Source organism: Eumetopias jubatus, unplaced genomic scaffold, assembly GCF_037043125.1.
Source record: "Eumetopias jubatus isolate StellerSeaLion01/CBP00866 unplaced genomic scaffold, mEumJub1_p1.0 scaffold_12, whole genome shotgun sequence".
In the NCBI taxonomy this organism is placed as follows: domain Eukaryota; kingdom Metazoa; phylum Chordata; class Mammalia; order Carnivora; family Otariidae; genus Eumetopias; species Eumetopias jubatus.
Genome location: NW_028274818.1, coordinates 109,713,496 through 109,732,297, shown reverse-complemented (window position 1 = coordinate 109,732,297; position 18,802 = coordinate 109,713,496). Strand labels below are relative to the sequence as shown.

Below are 18,802 nucleotides of genomic sequence, written 5' to 3'. Positions count from 1 at the left end.
GGCGGCCCCTCCAAGGAGACGGCTCCAGGGCGGCCCCAGCTACAACAGAGCCGTCCTGTCGGCAAGGCAAGCCCCTCTTCAGAGCAGGGCCTGTCTTTACACAAACAGGCTCTGCAGCCTCTTGTCAGCCACCGATTTCCAGACCACAAAAAAACATCTGGCCTTCTGCCCACCAACATTATTCAAATCCCGCAAAGATACAACCAAGGTTTAACTCCAACTAAGTCAAACACTCCTGCAAAATGCTGCTGCAGCAAGTTCTCCTTTCTGAGCCTCAAGAGGCTCCCCTTTCATTCCGTCTAAAACTCTCTGTCCTCGTGCCATGAGGGCAGAGGCTGGCTTGCATGACTCTATCCCCAGAGCCAACCTGATGTCTGCCAAACAACAGAGCCTCCAACAAATGTACAAAGAATGAATACGTGATTGACTTTTCCCAAAATCTCAGTTCTGTCAACGGATGATGGGGTCAGCAGGGAATAGGCACTTACCTGCAGAGGAAACAGCGGCCTCATCGGAAAGGACTGGCCTGGAACTCGAGCCTCCACCTCAATTCTCAAAATGCCCACACAACTGGACCGCCGCTGCTGACCCCTGCTCACAGGCAGACTGTCCCCCTGCACCCGAGGGTTCCCCTGCCCCATGCCACAGCGCTTGGACACCTGTAGCCAGCCACCCAGCCACACAGACGTCTACCAGGCAGGATCTAGCCAAGGACCAGGCCGTGTCTCAGAATTCAGGGAAGGAGAGGCCACGGAAAGAAAGTGCTTCCTACCACACAGCGGGTAATCCCCCCGCCACAGCATGACGGAGAACTGATCCCTGCTGCCTCGTGGGCCTCTGCCACGCCCCCACGTACGGCCAGCAGCACCTGGAACTGAAGGACATCGAAGTTCACCGGGTCCCTCTGGCTTGAGTGGGTTTGCACAAGCCACTTCCCCTACAGGGAAAAAGCTCCCAGCCTCTCAGCTGAAGGCCAAGCACTGCCTCTCCCAGGAGCCATGCCAGACGCACCTGTGCACCAGCTTGCCCGCTTCTGGGAGGACTCAGACACCTAGCACCCAGCACCAACCAGATATACTGTAAATGCTCAGGCCATGTCCACATGTGAGCAGCAGGAAGAAGGGAAAATCTGTTAAGACGCAGCACGAGGGAAGGGGAAGAAGACAGGCCTTGCTGTCAGAGGAGGAATCCAGCCTCGCCACCACGGAGACCTGGCAGGGCTCTGCCCGCCCCCTCCCCCATCTCTGCCTAATGGGACAGCTCGGGTCTCCAGTGAAACCAAGTACATCAATCCCCGTCCTGCCAGCTGCCACGTAAGGCAGTCAGTGTTTAGGAAGGACTGGCTCCCTGACCCCTCAGAGCCTGCAGCAAACACCACTCTCTACTCTCACCCCGCTCTGATTAAACAGGAAGCTACCCGAGCCACTCAGACACTCTGCTTAACACAGCTCCCAGATCACTGAGGACAAAGCCTGAAGAGCAATGAATTTGTTTTCTGTGTGTCGTTCAGTTAGGTCAGGCCCCCAGAACCTCACAGAATCGACAGGTCTGCAAACCTCCTCGCTTCAGGGCCCTGAAGGTCAGCAACGGGCCCTCCACTCACAGGACGGGTCCTGTTGGCCCAGCCCATGTTCCAGAGGCTTCCAGCCATGTCTTCTTGGGCCCAGAGGCCCTCCGCTAGCTTATGGGGGAAGGGGAGAGGCAAAGAGAGGCTCCCCACCAGATGACCCTGCAGTCCCTAGGAGATACGTGTGTCCCTTGGAAGCCCCTGCCTCCCGTGCTGCTGCAACCTGGCCAGGCTGCCCCGGGCTCGCAGACACACAAGTGCGCGCACACCAGTCCGCAGGACACCTCCCTCACCCAAGACAGCCACAGGAGCTGCAGGCTGAGAGCTGAGGTCAGTGCTTTCAACATCACCGCAGGACACCAGCAGATCCCCGGTGTTTGCTAAAAGCACAGAACTCCACCATGGGCCCATCACCTCCTCTCCCATGTCTGTAGGCGGAGGCTTTACCAATGTCACCACCACAGCCCCACACCCGTCTGTGAGCGCATTCATTCTCTGTGACCCAACCCGACCCCGCTGGTATCGCTACCCTGCAAAGATATAGGTGGACAGAACAGGCAAGGTTCCCGTGCAGACTGAGCACAGGCAGACCCAATGAAAATGGCCGTCCCATCTCCTGGGATGTTCGGGGCCCAGCGTGTCCCAAGGTATGCTCGCTCCACAGGCACAGTCCCCCCAGCGGGGACAGGGATGGACCAGCGCTGCTGGCTACCACATGCCAATCGCTCTGCCCGTCCATGGCTAGCTGCCAACCCTGTCCTGGAGATGAGGACGCCGAGACCCAGGCAAGCCTGCAAGCGGCCCCCACTGCACAGCCTTCCCGCCAGGGAGTCGCCCCAGTCCCCAGGCATCTGCTGTTCCTGACCCACAGCTGCTCCCATGGCCGGTATGGCCAGAAGAAAGGGAGCCCGAGTGAGCCCTCAGATCCAGAGCTGTGCACATGACGCTTCCCCGTGGCTATCTCCGTAGAGCTGCCCTGTGGCCATCTCTGTGACGCTTCCCCGTGGCTATCTCCGTGGCACTTCCCCCTGGCTATCTCCGTGGCACTTCCCCGTGGCTATCTCCGTGGAGCTGCCCTGTGGCCATCTCTGTGACGCTTCCCCGTGGCTATTTCCGTGGTGCTTCAAAAGCACACGCCCTCAACAGAGTCCACAGCTCTCCCTCCCTAAGAGCCAAAACCCATACCCGCCTCTGCCCCATCTGCCTGCACCCTCCCTCCCAGCCCTCCATCCAGGCCTGTAACCTCCTGTCTTGTGTGCCGAGCACGTCTCCCGGCCTCTGTTCCTGTGGCACTCCCGCTCCACACCGGAGCCAGGGAGTGGCTCAGTGTACAAAGCACACCTACCGTGGCTGGCGGTCCTTCCCGGCCCTTGGCCTGCGCAGCGGCCCGTAACCTCTGTCCTGTGCTGCACACTCACCCTCACCTTCAGCGACTACCCCAAGCCTGCCTTGCCACCTCCCACAGCACTTCTCCCCTGGGCCAGCCCCTCCCCCAAGGCTCCCCAAGTGCAGGAACCACTGTCCTAGGGCTGGCTGCCCCTTCGTGCTGTCTGTGCTGTCCTTGGAGGCGAGGAGCATGTGCAAGGGAGGCTACAGCCGGTGCACAAACAAGCCCACCACACACTCTGCCCACGGGCTCCCCAAGACCAGCATGACAGGAGGAACTGGGGATCCCTGGCAAGGACAACCTGCAGCCTCAGAGCCCCATCATCAATTAACACAGACTGACACGGTCCAGGAGAACAGCTTCCAACAAGAGCTTTGGTGGCCCTTCCCCAGGCAAGAGACTGATAAAGCACCTGGAACCACTGGCAAGTAAAAACAGATTTCCTGAGTACAGGCCTCGTTACGTGGAGTTTATGAAAAATCTAAAGCAAGCCGTCCGGAACAGGCTCACCTCCTCCAGGGTGGAGGGACTCAAAAGATTAAGGGTGGAGGAAAGGCACCTGGTCCAGTGACCCACGTGCACGCTGTCCCCAGCCCTCCAGAGTCCTGCGCTCCTGTAATGACCCCACCGGCAAGGCACAGCTGCCTGGAGCCCCGCAGCCCTCTCAGCCATCATGGAACCTGAGGGTGGCCTCAGGGACCCCCAAGCTCTGCCGAGAGGACAGCCTCCCACCCGTCCCCTGACAGCACGACCTCTGCATGAGGAAGCATCAGGTGCCTTTAAGAAACCGGGCTCTCGGCGAGCTGCGCACCAGGGTGTCCGATACGGTGCTGGCAGCCATGGGAGCCAAGACCGCACCCAGCGCTTGTGCCACGAGGCACCAGAGCTGGCAGCACCAGCAGCCTCCGGGGAGGGGAGCCACCGGCTGGCGGCGCGGGAAGAGAACCCGCCCCGTCCACCCCTCACGTCCTCTGAACGCTGAGCCACGTGAGCACACCGCTCGTTCACACGAGGGTCTCTAGTCCCTTATGATCTGAAATCACACCAGCTGCTCCACAACGGTTTCCCAGAGGCCACAGAAAACACCGACTCCACTTCCCCACCCCGAGGCATCAGCATCTGGGCCCAGAGCTGCCTGGCATCCCTGCCACGTTACTGCCCATCACCACAGACACACGCGCCCTCAAGGGCCCCGCTCACGGCAGGAGAGGAAGCTCAAGCCAACAACCCCCCAACAAACGGAAGAGAGGTACGCAGACACGTGTGAAAAACCAGCCAGTCTCAAGGGGCACTGACGTAGTGCATCCTCCTCCCGGACTACGACGCCTGCCACACGAGGCAGACTGGGGACCGTGGGCGGACACAGCCAGCTCTCCTGCCCCAAAGTCAGCACAGGCTTCTCTGCTGACTCGGCCTGAACGCACCGCTGGGGCGAGGCCAGCAGCGCCCCCCCCACCGCCTCCCACACTGCGCTTGGCTCCAGCTCCCAACATAAGCACAGCATCCTTTCATGCGCCCACCTGCTCGAGGGCAGCCAGCCACTTCCGGAACGGAGGCAGTCCCCTGCGCACACCACGCACCAGGCCCTCTCCAGCTGGGCTGCAGACCTGGAGCCTGGACCCCTGGCACCCAGAGGAGGCCGAGAAGCAACAGGAGAACACAATGAAGCAGCAGCAGCAACTTCTTGAAACTTTTAGAGGACACTGCAAATGGGTGCAGAGTAACCACTCCGACACAACAGGCTCCCACGTGCACCAAGGCCCAGCCACCCTTGTTTCTTCTCATCTGCCACCTGCCGCCCCCCCCAACTCAATTTGTTTTACACCTATTTCATACCATAAATTTTACCTCAAAACAACTGTACCTGAGACCTGGGTCACAGGACACTGAGGTGCGCATGGGTCCGTGACCACGTCCCTTTCAAGAGACGGCACCCCCCGGCTCCCTGGAGGGCCCTGGCCGGTCCCTCCCCAACCAAGCCCTCAACACCAACTTCAGGCAACCACCGTGCTGCAGGTTTGGGGACGTAGGTTTGCCTGTTCTAAAACAATTTTTAAAATTTCAATCGCTTTCTCTTCCATTCCTCCTTGATTTGCGTAGGTCTCCAACGAAATGCTATTCACAGAAGGCCGTCTGACAGCCAACCTTGCCATTTACGTAAGTCAGAGCACCATCTGGATCCCCAGCCCCCGTACAGGCCCACACTGTCACTGCGGTCACCGGCCCGGGAGTCCCCACACTCGGGGGAGAAATGAGTGCTAACAGCCCTCAGCCACTGGGTGGTTCTCACCCCACAGACACAAGACTCCCCCTTTCCGCGGACTTCTGGGCGCCTCCAGATACCGAAGCAAGGGAGGCGGCGGGGCCTGGGGCGGCTTCTCCATGCACCTCTCACCCTCGGCTTCCTCACTCTGCCCTGTGCACTCGCTCCCTCCACACGCCTGGGTGCGTGCGCACGCGGGGACACCTCTACTCCATTAGGCTGACCTGAATTCACTTTCAAATGAGAGAAAGTAGCAATGACAGAGGAGTGAGATCTCTGCAAGCAGTCTCCCCACATAGGAGAGCGAGCGGGTACCTCTCCCGGCACCTAGCCCACACCCCACTCTATGAGCCGGGTGGAAGGAGAGCGGGAAGTCTGCCAGGATCGTCTGCACGCGGGCCCCTGTGGGCCCCGTGCGCCGGGTCAGCACCGCAGCGGCAGGACCGGGAGACCCACGGAGGCAGCCCTTGCCAAGGCACCGTGCCGTCTCCTACTCTGCCCTCCCTGGCTTCTGCCAGCCAGCCTCGCTCTCCGCAGGTAAGGGCCACGACAGCCCCAAGCCAAAGAGCTGCCTGAGCAGCTGGCCTGCTCGCAAGCCCCGAGGCCCAGACTAGCAAGAGCCAGCCATTCCAAAGCCAGACACGCCAGATGGCCCGAGAGCACATGTGAAGGCTTCCTCCTGGGCTGGCAGAACAGCCGCGATCTGGAGCACGTGGTCTTCAACACAGAGTCAGGAACGCTAGACACAAAGTGCGGGCGCGTCTCCCACACCCCTACCACAGGGGCTCCTCCGCCTGCCATCATGTGACTCACTGAGAAGTGCAGAGACACTGCTTTCAGCAGCCACCTGCCCACCACGCCCTCGAGCACGGGCCACCTGGTGGGGCAAGAAAACCAGGCTCCTGCCCTGGAAGGGCCACTAATTCCAAGCCCCAGAACAGGTGTTCCAAGGTGTCAGCCACATGGAGGATGCCACGTGCAGTCTGCAGACAGACGGCCCTCACTGCCCCGACCAACCGAGGAAAGGCAACCGTCCCCCTCACAGTCCCCCAAGCTGTGCGGGGGGGGGGGGGGGGGGGGGGGCGGGGCGGGCAGGAAGAACCACTGACTAGGGCCCCACTCCTGCCCAAGGGTCTCCACCTCTACCCTCCGCGACCCACCAGCCCAGGGTGGACCCAAGGCAGGTCAAGCGAGGAAGAGGAAGAGCAAGGGATCTGGAACAGTGCCTCCTGGTCACACCTCCACCCCATGCAGACTCTGATCCAGCAGCACCGAATCCCAGGGGGTGGCCACTGACGCCCACCTCCAGCCCAGTGGACACCCCAGCACCTCCCCACGCTGGTGCTCGCCTCTCCCTGCAGCTGGGACGCCACTCTCCCCCCACCCTGGCTTCCTCCCCATCCTCAGGACTCTGCTGCTGGGTCCCCATGACCCCCGGGGCCTGAAGCCCGAGCAGCCGCAGCAGCATGTACAGTGCGGAGGTACCAGGGACGCCTCAGCAAGCTGTCCCTGAGACGCCCAAAGGCAAACAATGCAGCTGAGGACAAGGAGGGTCCGGGCTTTGCACGGGGAACAGTGTGAGCCCCGCTGAAGAAACACCACAGCAAAGCACAATTACCTGGCCCCGTGCTGAGCGGCATCTGTCCTTTAAAGGATACTTCCACTTGCCTCTAAGAACACAGACCTGTCCTCTTGCTGGGGCTCTGCTTCACGGACACGTGGGCTCCTAGGCACTCAGCGCTCACCCAGCCGGCCACCCTCCAAGCCCCGGCCCCCGGCTCGTGTTGGCAAAATCAGAGCCCATGTTCCCGGGCAGCCACCCAGGCCTGAGCACTGGGGTGTGGCCACCGCCTAACCCTGGACTCTGGCAATTCAACATTGAGAGCCACCTGCTCTGCCCTCGAGAGGACAGGAGCCCTCTAGCTTCAGACACGAAGGACAATGACCGTGAGGAAAGACATCAGCACTCAAGGCCACATGCACTTAACCGGGCGTGATCGCTCCCCACAGCCACAAAGCTGACATTCCGAGGCTGTCGGGTGAGGAAGCCCAGAGCTAATGCTGCCCTAGTAACCCCCCACCCCCCCACCCCACGCCCACTCCCCGCAGCCTGCACAACACACTGGGCATCTGAAGGCCATGGGGGTTGCTGGGAAAACAGGCAAGGCTACCCCAGAGGAGGCCTCCAGCTCTGCTGCTCACCCTGCAGCCCCTCCCCACGTCCTCCCCACAACCCCTGCAATGCAGCCCCCAGCACCTTCCCCCCTGCCTGGGGATGGGGGGCCTGGGCACGGATGAGGGAAGGCCGGGTCCTCCTGCACCCCCAGGAGGAATTCAGTATAGCTTCCCCAAGTCTGCAGCAACTGGACACGGAGATGCTCCTCTCTCTCCAACATAATCCCCTGAGAACCCAGCAGAGCCTAATTTGTCTAAATCCTTCTGCTATCTGGCTTTAGACTTTTTAAAACCAATTTAAAAGGAGGTACAGAAGTAGAAGAGCCGTATCTACAGAGCTGGAGAAAAGCCCTCCAACGCGCTTCGAGCGCTGAGCAAGAAGTGCAGAACCACAGACGCGCTTCCATCTGGGACCAGCCTCACCATCTGCGGGGCCCGGGGCAAGCACATGCAGGGGACAGCCCCTGAAGAGTTGGGCACAGCTCCTCTGGGAGAGCGCTTCCCTGTTTCCAGTCCCCGCAGGAGAGAGAGGGCACACAGAGACAGAGGGGCCAGCCCACCGTTATGCATCTGGAAGTGCCGCAGCTAGGCCCGCGGGGGAGCCAGCCTATCAGGGATGCTGCTCCCTCCACACCTCGCTGCACACACCCACTCCCAACAGCAGGCGCAGGCCAGTCTAAACCTCACTGGGGAGCCGGGGATGGCCAGGGGCTGCTCCCCAGGGCCCAGAATGGGGCTGTAGCTGAAGGATGGCAGTTGTCAGGAAGCTCTCCGCTACGCTTGTCTTCGGAGTCTCCCTGGAACGCAACAGCCTGAGTAACACCAGGCACCTTGTCAGCACAGCCAAGCAGGCCACAAGAGGCCCCGTCCCAAGTCACAACCACCAGACACAAATGCACGGAAACAAAGCAGTCCTAACACCCTCACGCCTCCCTCGCCGTTTCTTAAATGGCACTGGTGGCCGTCACTCAGCGCTCACAAAGGCTGGCCACTCTCCCAGCCCCCAGAGCCTCTGAAGACAAGCCCCTGCTCTTATTCCACGAGACTGCAAACGGCAGACAGCCAGTAAAGAAATCAAACACGTCGAGGCAGAAAGAAGCTGGGGGCTCAGGCACCAGGAGAACAAGCTGATACTTGAGGCCAAGAGTAATCACAGGAGCGCCTGCTTCCTCTGTCAGCCCCCACAGGGAGGCCCAGGGCTGTGATGGGCTCCCAAGTCTCTGGCCCCCGTCCGCACACCTCTGGGGGCTGCCAGGGCTGGAACCCAGCACAGCACCGGGGCGCAGGCCTGACGGAGAGCCGAGGGTGGGTGAAGGCGCCTCTCCGGGGCCGAGGCTCCAAGACAACAGCTCTCGGCAGACAAACAAGTGAGCGCAGGAACAACAGGAAGGTTCAAGGCTGAGGCCACAGAGGCGCTAGCATGGGAGGCCAGAAGGTGAAGGCTTGCCCTCCCTCCTCCTCCTCCGGAACCGCAGCAGAAATCAAACCAAGACCGAGAGGCCTGACAGCCCAGCCGCCCGCCCGAGCACCAGCATCGCCTCGTGTACCGACGGACCCAATACCCAGGTGATCAGAGGTGGTGACCATGGGAAGTATGGCCATTAAAGGGTCTGGGTCGGTCGATGAGATGCTCTCTTAGAAGGAATCACGCAGGGCATCTGGGTGGCTCAGTCGTTGGGCGTCTGCCTTCGGCTCAGGTCATGATCCTGGGGTCCTGGGATCGAGTCCCACATCGGGCTCCCTGCTCCGTGGGGAGCCTGCTTCTCCCTCTCCCACTCTCCCTGCTTGTGTTCCTTCTCTCGCTGTCACTGTCAAATAAATAAAATCTTCAATAAAAAAAAAAAAAGAAGGAATCATGTGTTTGCCCTCAGCCGCCAGGGGAGACTGGCCCCCAAGACTGGTCACCTGGCCAGCTGACAAATGCTGCTGGGAAGCGTCCCGTCAGCACCTGGTTCCCGTGCTCACTGCAGGTGACCGGTCAGCAGTTTCAGGGGCGCGGCAGCCTCCCTGGTGCCATCAATCCCGTCAAACGTGCACGCTTCCTGACAGGCACTACGCCCTCCCAGCCCGACTGAAACCGGGACAGATTCGGGCACAAACGGACAGGGGAAGGAACCAAATCACAGAGGCACACCCGCCACCAGCAAGCTATTTCCTCCATAAAATGAGGGGCTTGAGCCCAGAGGGCCTCAACATGCATTCTATGCCCATTTAAAAAGGCTCCCCGGTGGGAGCTGTTCCACACGCTGGTTAAAAGCCAACCCACAGGCGGTCCCCGCCCTCCTCGCTGCGCCGGGGCTGCACGGTGAGTCTCTGCTGAGACCTCTGAAAGCATACTGCCCACGCTAAGTGATGCCACTGGTGTGCCAGGATGCAAACACATAGAATGTTTCTGGAGGGTCTGGAGGACAAGTGAGCATCATCTGTCCATTTCAGACACATATCTCCTTTGAGGTTAAAAAAAAAAACCCTACTTCTAAGAATCTGTCCAACCAATAAGGCGCTGTTTCCAATGGAAGCAACCAAAGTGTCCATCACCAGGGGCCTGAGGTCACTCAGAGCTCGTCCACTTTACACAATACCGTACAGCCCTTCCGTTCAGTAAAGAGCTCAGTGCTGGTGCAGAAGGACCGGTAGAAACGGAGTGACAAGATGTGCAGAATCCAGACTCAGCCCTGAGCCACAGGAGGCGCACACAGAGCGTGCCACATGAGAATGTACCAGGCGGTGCCCAGACTGGGGATCAGGCGCCCCCCTCTGCGGCAGCCCTGAGCCCCCTTCTCTGACAACTGCCCCCTGGGCACGAGAGCCACATGCCGGGGACCGGGCAGTGGTGACACAGGGTGAGGGAGATGGGGGGCCTGAGGAGCCTAGGGGATGGGCCCCACCCAAAATGAAGGCTTTATAAAGCACGCCTCAGCACCCCCTCCGCAGCCTGCCATCACCCACGGGCGAGCTTCATGGAGGTGGGGTGCACGACTGGCCGTGTGCACACCCAAGCAGCTGCCGTGACGGCCAGAGGCACGTGGCCTCTGGCACACTGTCACGACCCCTCCCGCTCCAATCATGTTCCAACCCGAGACGTGGGGAGCCACTCACCTGCAGGCCACTACAGTCAGTTTTGCCTTTGTTAAAACTCCAAATAAAGGGCATCGCACGGCGTGGCCTCCAAGCATCCGGCGTCAGCAGGACTCCGCGTGCGCACAGCAGTCTGGCCCGCCCCTCAGACATGCCACGCTCCGTGAACCCACCGCCCTGCTGACAGACACACCCGCTATCTCCACGCTTCAGCTGTTAGGAATCAGGCCACTGGAAAGATTTAGGAACAGGTCTTTGTGACGTCACATTTCCATTTCTCTTGGCTAAGAACCCAGGATGCAACTGCCGGGTCCTGTCGTTAACATACAGGAAGCTGCCAAACAGTCTCCCAAGTGCCGAGCTGCCCTCCCCTCGCCCCTGCAGCAAACGCATGCCGTCGCTACTCACATGGCCAGGGCATCTCATGGCACCTTCACCTGCACCCCGGAACAACAATGATGCAGAACGTGCATCACGTTCTTATTCCCATGCGCGGACCCTCTTCTGTAAAGTTTTCTGTTCAACATTTTCTGCCCAGCTTTTAAAAACTGGCCGTCGTCTTCTTCACTTGTAAGAATTCTTCACAAATCCTGGATACAAATCTTCCGTCAGGCCTATGTACGCACTGCAAATACTTTCTCCCTCCTAGAAGAGGGTCTGCCTCTTCTTTGTCTTAATTGTTCTTTCCAACAGCAAAGGTATTTTTTCATTTTGGGGAACTCTAAGTTACCAATTTTCTGCATTTTTGGGTCATGCTTTTGTATCCTAACCTTCCAGAAGTGTTGGTTTTCACCCCAGGTAGGTGCACGCCCCACTGGTTCAATGCTGGAACGGTAAGACACGAGAATCTGCACCTGACCATACAGACATCCCACTGCAGCAGCACCGTTTGCGGAAGACTGACTCTCCTGCTGAATTATCTCGTCATCTTCACGGAAACCAACAAACTCTATATTCTTGAATTATTCCTGAACTTTCTAGTCTTTTCCGTTGACAAATACGTCTATCCTTACGCCATTACCCCACTGCCCCGACCAATACGGTTTATCGCATGTCTTGAAATCAACCTCTGTAAGCCCTTGTTTTTTTTTTCAAAAACAAGTCTACAAAATTTCAGAATCGGTCTGTTGGTTTCGACCAAAAGAGCCTGCTGGGACTTTGGCTGGGATTGCACTGGATGTATGGACCAATTTTAGCAAACTGGCATCTCTACAACATGAACTCCTCCAATCCGCGAGCACGGTGTCTCTCTCAGGAAGAACTTACACTTGACAACACACAGATTGTCGTCGAGTTTATCCCCGAGTATTTCACGATTCTGAGGCTACAGTCAGGGGCGTGTACTTCCAGTTGCCGGCCGCCAGTACGCAGAAATTCAGTCCGCCTTCGTGTGTTGTCTTTGTAACCGGGAGCCTGTCCGACTTCCCGGTTCCAAGTGGCTCTTTAGAGTCCTTGGGACTTCCCATGTGCATGATCGTCTCGTCTCAAACCAGAGGCACCTTTACTCCCTTCCCACTGCACACCTTCCTTCCTCTCTGCCACGGCCACCGCCGAGGAGTGGGGAGAGGGCATGCAGGCTGCAGGGGCCCCTCCACCCCTACTTTGCTTGGAGGTTTTCATCGTGCAAGGGTGCTGTGCTCTCACCAATGCTTCTGCGTCTATGGAGATGCTCACGTGTGTTCCCCTCTATTAAAACAATCACACGAACCAGTGCTCTGAGGGGAGGCATCCTTATGTTGCTGCAGGTGCTCCCTTCTGCTCCATCTGCGCCCCCCCCCGCCCCTGTTAGTCCTTCCCCGGTGCCCCACACAGTCACATCCAGGCTGACACGGACGCAGACAGCACCTTCAAATCCCTCCCTGCCAGGCCGCACTCCCAGGGCAAAGCTGTCCGTACCCGGGCACCCTCTGCGTGCTGCTGCTGAACTCCTCACTCGGCTTTCAAAGCCCTGGGATGAGGACACCCAAGAACCACACCCATGCACCCTCCTCCACACTGCAGCCTCCCCGGGGTGCAGAGCACCCCACCCAGCCTAGTGCAGCATCCCTCCCACCCAGGACTCTCCAAGTACCAAGGCCCACCTGCCTCCAAGCCAGATGACCTGCGTGCTGGAGACAGGTGTCCAGCAACATCCAGGTAGACAAGCCTGCCTGGCAGGGGAGGAAACAGCCAAGGGCCTTCCCTACTAGTTTACACTGCCTGACCTGCCCCGGCCAACTCCACCCAACTCTCCTGACACCTCTGGTCTCCTCAGGGCCTGAGAAATCCCAAACTGAGAGAAGGGTGACAACAGTCATGCCATGTGAACTTCAGGGAGTTCTGGTCTCTCCATGTGTCAGACCTGCTCTCTGTTCCCAACCTGTGCAAGGCCACAGGGCCCTCCGAGAATCTGCAAAAAGCCACAGCCCTGTGCAAAGAGGACAGCCCGTGCGGAGAATAACTGGTCTGAAACACCAGAAACTCAGAGACTGCAAGTATTTAAGGATCATAAAGAGGCTGGTCAAGAACAGGGTAGGTGTGGGACAGCCAACAGGGGCCAGCCAGCCGCCCCCAGGTGCAGAGGACTGTAAGGCCACAGACCCCTCACACCCCTGCTCCTCTGGGCCACGGCCATAGCACATGAGTCCCACACAGAGCGGCAGAGGACCAGGAAGAGCCTCAGGCTGCAGGAGTGGGGCCAGAAACCCACGGGACCCCACTGCTCTAGAGGTGCAGGGATCAGGATCACGGGGAAAGGGGTGCCACCTAGTGGCGGCAGCCCTCAAAGCCCAGGAGACGTCTGATGCAGGCCAGGGCTGGCAGTCATGACACATGCCAAGTGACATGCCTTCAGTCCCAAAGTGACAGCAACACTTTCGCCTAAAGGCCAAGAGACCCAAGCTCGCCGGGTCAAAAGGCCCTCCCTGCCCCTCCAGCTCCTACTTCGAGGGCATCTGCTGGACTCCAAGCCACGGCCATCTCCCAGAGCTGGCTGATAATGCTTTGGGGGGGGCGGGCCCCCAAACTAGGACACACCCACACACGAACACGTTTCCACGGGGAGAGAGCAATGTTCTAGAAAGTCCTTCCACGAACAGATGTGGAAGATGAGGCACAAGCTACCCGCCCAACACACGAGGGCCAAGCTGGGGCCAGACACACATCTAGCCATCGGTCAGTAGGGTCTGAGCCAGCGCTCTTGTCCCCTGCCACACCGAACATGGCCAGGGTGACGGAGGGCACCCATCCTGGACCCGCTGCAGGCCGATCCAGCCACCCAGACAGCAGTCTCAGAGCTCCTGACCAGTGCTCACCCTTCCCTCCCATGCCCCTCCTGCAGGGACCCCAGCTTTTCCCTGTGCCCTATTTCCCTCTGCACGTTTCCCACCCCATATTCAATTTCACCAGATGTGGGCTCCTGCAAGTCACCCTCCCTGCTCAGAAACCTCTAACTGCCCAAAACCTACCAAAAACGAGGAGAGCCAGACTCCCCCTCACAGCACTCCAGGCCATGCAAGATGCAAGTCCGGCGCCCGGCGGGCTGACCCCACTGGGCCTGGGGAGTCTGCACTTGTACCCAACTCTCCACACGGCTCTGACCACAGGCAACACACAGGTCTCTGACCCACCAACGTTACACGACACACGTGCTCACTTCGGCGGAGCAGAGTGGCCGGAGGCGAAGCCTGCCAAGCACCCTACTGGAGACAGGACGGGTAGGGGAGCTAGGGTTTCCGAAGTGCCCTGGGAGGGACCAGGGACAGGCTGACAAAGCACATGAAAGAAAACCTGCCCCCCTACAGGAGCCCCTCACCAAGGGGTGCCAGCAGACCGGGACCACAAGGATGCTCCACCTGCTTCTCCAGAAGCCTCCGGCTGCTCAGAAGGGACACGAGCGCCGTCCCGCCGCGTGGGAGTGTGCTCATCTTCACACACACAGCGAGGCCCGCACTGCGCTCCCTGCACAGACTTGAAGGGGGCACACTCACCAGGGGCCGGCAGGGACACCAGCTCTGCTCTACACAGTCCCCTCTCCCACCCCCGACCCCTCACGTCTGACAGCCCTCCAACCACCCCCTTCCTCTCCCTCACCCGGGCCTGGCCACCTGTTGAACACACGACACACACACGCACGAGCAGGTGACCAGGTGGTCAGCTCCCTGCACACCAGCCACGCTCAGGGAAGGCCCTCTGGTTGGAAGTGAGACCAAAGGGCTGGAGGAGTAGCTGCATTTCCATCCGGGCCAGAGACGGCGGCCAGCCGTGCCCCAGCCCCGGGCCTGACTGACGTTGAGAGCTTTGTGGCACACGCTGGGCATTCAGACACGCCGGCAGCTGGGCTGATCAGGCACGTGTGGGCCTCCGGTCTCCGGCACAAGAAAGAAGTCACAGAGGTTTCTCTTCTGACGAGCCTCCCTGGGAGCAGGAGGAAAGCCCTCCGGTGAGTTAATAAGCGCAGAGAGCAGGAGGAAGCACAGAACACTCAGGCCCCGCTGGGCTGGCCCAACACGAGTCTGGGTCCTGCGGGTGCGGTTCAAGCGCAAATAATGCTGACCGGAACCGCCACAGGTCCCAGAAGCAGCAGCAGGACAGTGTCATCGCAGAACACCTCTCTAAAGAAGGTTCTCGATCTTGGCCCAGTTTCCAAGAGCAGCACGAAACACAACCGAGAGGCTACAGTCTTAAAGTCACACAAGCAGACAAAAAGCTCTTGAAACACCGAAGCTCCAAGGACTCATCCCTAACGATCAATCTTCCGCCAGCCCTCTCCCAGGCTGGACCGACCAGATACTGACAAAGCTGCGGGAAGGGTGAGCCCACGGCGGAGCCCAGAGTCCTGGGGACCGAGGGACAGGGCCCCCAGAAGGACGGGAGGCAGAACGTGCGGGCCTGGGGGCAGGGAGCAGCGGTAAGACGCCTGCCCTGGCCATCCTCCCCAGCAGAGAACGAGAGGCCGGCTCCCCGCCCGGCAGCCCCCACCACAGCCCCCCTGCATCCAGCCACTCCCCTGCTGGCAACAGCTCGACACAGAGGGGCCCAGGCTGCTGCGGGGGCCTGACGGGCACAATCCTCCACAATGGCGTTTCCCCTTTTCCCCCCAAAACTCAGTTCATCTCGTTTGTATTTGCCTAAAAGGAACGGCCTGCCCCAAAGGCAACCGCTGCCTGAGCATACACGGAGTCCCTTCGCAAAGCCCGACGGCACAGGGCAATCAGGCCCCGGCCAGCACTCGGCCGCCGACCCTACGTGAAGAAGCTGTTCAGATGTCGGCAGCAGAGTCACTTCGGGCCCGTCCCCCCCACGGCGAAAGTACTTCACCCGACGTCAGGGGCCCCGGCAGGAGCCGCCCCGGCAGCCTCGAGCAGGGCGGCTGCTGGCGACGCCGGGGAGGCAGGGCCGTGCGGTCAGTGGTGCCCTCCGCCTACCTGATGCTCAAGCCCGTGGTCTGCTCCAGCCGCTCCCAGCTCTGCAGCTTTGCCAGCAGCCTCTGGAAAGACAAGGAGGTGAACGCTAAGAGCGCCGCGACCCCAGCATCTCCCTTCCGAGGCCTCCGCAGCCGCCTGCTGCCCTTCCTCACGCAGCCCCACCTCAGTCCCCGGACCAAAGAGCCTTACGCAAAGGCGACAGCAACGAGGTGGATGTCAGGTCTCCCTGATCCCTCCGAACAACCTGCTCTTATCTCTGAGCTAAAGGCGGAAGCACTCCGAGTCTGCCCCGGAGCAGACAGCTTACTCCCACCAAGAGCACGCCCGGCCTCACATGTTCGCGGTCCCACGGAGTCAGGGAAGAGTCTCAGCAGGGAAAGCACCGGGGAGCAGGGACAAGGGTGGTAAACAGCCGCACGCGTGGTCCCATAAAAACAGCCCGCGCCCCAGGGCAGACCTGGGCGCTGAAACCACAAGAACCCACCGCCTCTCCCACGTTCCAGGGGCTCCACAGGACGCGGGGCCCCAGGGCAGACGCATTTGGCCCTAGAGCCAAACTACCCCCAGCTGACATGGCCGACTCGGGCCCGGGGCCCCACAAGGAGAACAGGAGAAGGTGGGGACATCACCTGCCTGGCCACACTCCGACCCACACCCCACGTTAGAGTTCCCCCCACCTCTTCCAGAATGTAAGCAATGTGAGGGCAAGGACCATGTGCCTCTGTCTGGCCTCCCCCCAACCCCGCCCGGGCCAAGCGCCCTGCTGGCATCCCTGCATTCACTCAGTCACCTGACGGCCCTATCGCGTGCAGGGCGCAGCTGGTTAACGACTCTGTCGCTAGAGCCGATGCTCAGTGACCATCTACCAAGGGCCAGGCGCTGTTCAAGCACAGGACGTGAATTCATTGAGCCCTCCTGACACTGCAAGGCAGACACTGTTCCTCCCCGTTATATAGGACACAGAGAGTATGAGTCACTTGCCCAGGGTCACACAGCCACCAAGCAACCACGGCAGGATTTCACGCGAGGCAGTGCGACTCTGGAGACAGAATCTTAACCAATTTCAGAATTGCTGAGAGGAAACACTGCTCTGTCTGGAACTGCATCTTCAGGCTGAGTTCATACAGAGGCCAGCATCCTAGAGGAGCTTGGCTCCCACCCTGTGAGGCCAAAGGCGGCCCCTCTGTCCAGGTGCAGGCAGCTACCAGCACACCCCCATCACCCAGGAACCAACAGAGGGCCCCGTGGCTTATAGGTGAGACAGAGCTTCTGCACCCCCGCACGCGCACGAGGGAGAAGCGGGATGCTTGCAGCACCAAGTCCTACAGACATCGCCCCACAGAACGCCACTGTGAGTCCAACAGCAGAAGAAATGGAGCCCGGGCACCTGCTCACATCTGCGGGGGGGAACAAGGCTGGTGTCAGGTGTCCCACACCACCTCCTCTGTGACTCACTACCTGTAACAGCTCTCCCATTTCTGCCGGGCGGCTGAGAACAGTACAACACACGCTCTTAGAGCTCCTTCTGGAGGCTCTTGGGAAGAACCCATTTCCAGCCCTCTCCAGCTTCTAGAAGCCCTCCTCCGTCTCCACACCTCAGCAGCAGGGGGGCTGGGTCCTCCCCTCATGATACCTCTCTGATTCCCCCACGCGTCCCCAGCCCACGCGAGGATGCCTGACCACCGGGCCACTGCGCTCCCCGGCCGAGTCTCCCCACCCCGGGCCGGCTCACGAGGGCCCGCACGGAAGGCCGGGCACGGTTCTGGGGCCACTGTTCCGCCCACCCGCAGCCCAGCACTTCCACGTTTCAGGAGGGGAACTGGAACACTGGACTGAAACACCCAGGGTCCCCCGGACAGAGGACACCCACAGGGAACAGCCCACTGTCCCCGGGGCCCCACCTCCTTCTCCAGCTCCAGGACAACCAGACTCTCCCGCGTCTTCTCTTGCCGCCCCAGCCGCCGCCGCAGCCCCTCCAGCTCCTCCCTGAGCAGCCCGTTGGTCTCTCGCATCTCCCTGGCAGGGCCGGAAACACGGCCGTCAACACACCGTCAACACACCGGGGGACGGGAGGGGGCGGGAGGGGGCGGGAGGGGGCGGGGGGGGAGGGCAGCCCGGTGCGGCCGCCCCGCCCTGCCCCACCCCGGGCCCCGCCCCACGCCCCGCCTGCCTCACCGCAGGTAGGCGCTCTCCTCCCGCAGCTGCTTCAGCTCCCTCTCCATCTTGGGCAGCCGCACCAGCTCGGACTTCATATTCTTCACGACTGCGGCATCCTGCTCCTGCAGGGACAGCTTCTGCTCCAGATCCTGAGGGAGGCCAGGGGGCAGAGAGGACGAAGTCGACCACCGCGGCCCGGTCCCGCCCCATACACCAGGGGTGCCCCTGCACGACGTCCTCCACGTTCGCTTCAGGGGCGCCCCGACGTGGCGCTACAGGCTGGGGCCACACCTCGGTGCCGCACTGCCCTCGGGCGCGGGGCCCCGGCACACACACGCCCGAGCACAGGCAGCCAAGGCTCCCTGAACAAGCACGTCAAACACAGCACTCCTCCCCTGCCAGACCCGCTCCAGCCACACTAGAGCCCGCGTGAGAGATGAGTCTTTTGCACGTTGCCGACGGCCTTTCCTTCACGACCTGCAGTCTCAAGACACACTGGGGACAGCTGGCATCCGTCAGCGACAAGTCAACAAACAAGCTCAGTGCATGAGACCAGGACCGAGTCAGTCAGTCAACAGACATTAAGAGGCTCAGCTCTGCGCCATGTGCAGGCCAAGCAGCAGGGCCAGGGCAACACAGGACACAGCTAAGTCTGGGAGAAGGGCAGACACTGTGCAGTGCAGGCGAGCCCACTGCGGGAGGGGGGCCAGCAGGCTGCACAGCCGTGAGGTGCCAGAGCCAGGCGGGCACCACGGCCAGAGAACAGCACG

The 18,802-nt window shown here is 60.5% G+C and overlaps 1 protein-coding gene across 7 annotated transcripts in view; it reads right to left on the bottom strand.

Annotated features, from left to right (window-relative positions):
• Nucleotides 1-18,802, bottom strand: part of MAD1L1 (mitotic arrest deficient 1 like 1) — a 318,559-nt gene that overhangs the window by 288,734 nt on the left and 11,023 nt on the right. For all 7 annotated transcript variants that reach the window (XM_028091876.2, XM_088016764.1, XM_028091878.2 and 4 more), the window contains 3 exons: nt 18,051-18,181; nt 17,777-17,891; nt 15,876-15,937 (listed from right to left, as the gene is read on the bottom strand). In XM_028091876.2, the coding sequence (XP_027947677.1) occupies nt 15,876-15,937; nt 17,777-17,891; nt 18,051-18,181 (308 nt within the window). The remainder of the gene's footprint in view (nt 1-15,875; nt 15,938-17,776; nt 17,892-18,050; nt 18,182-18,802) is intronic.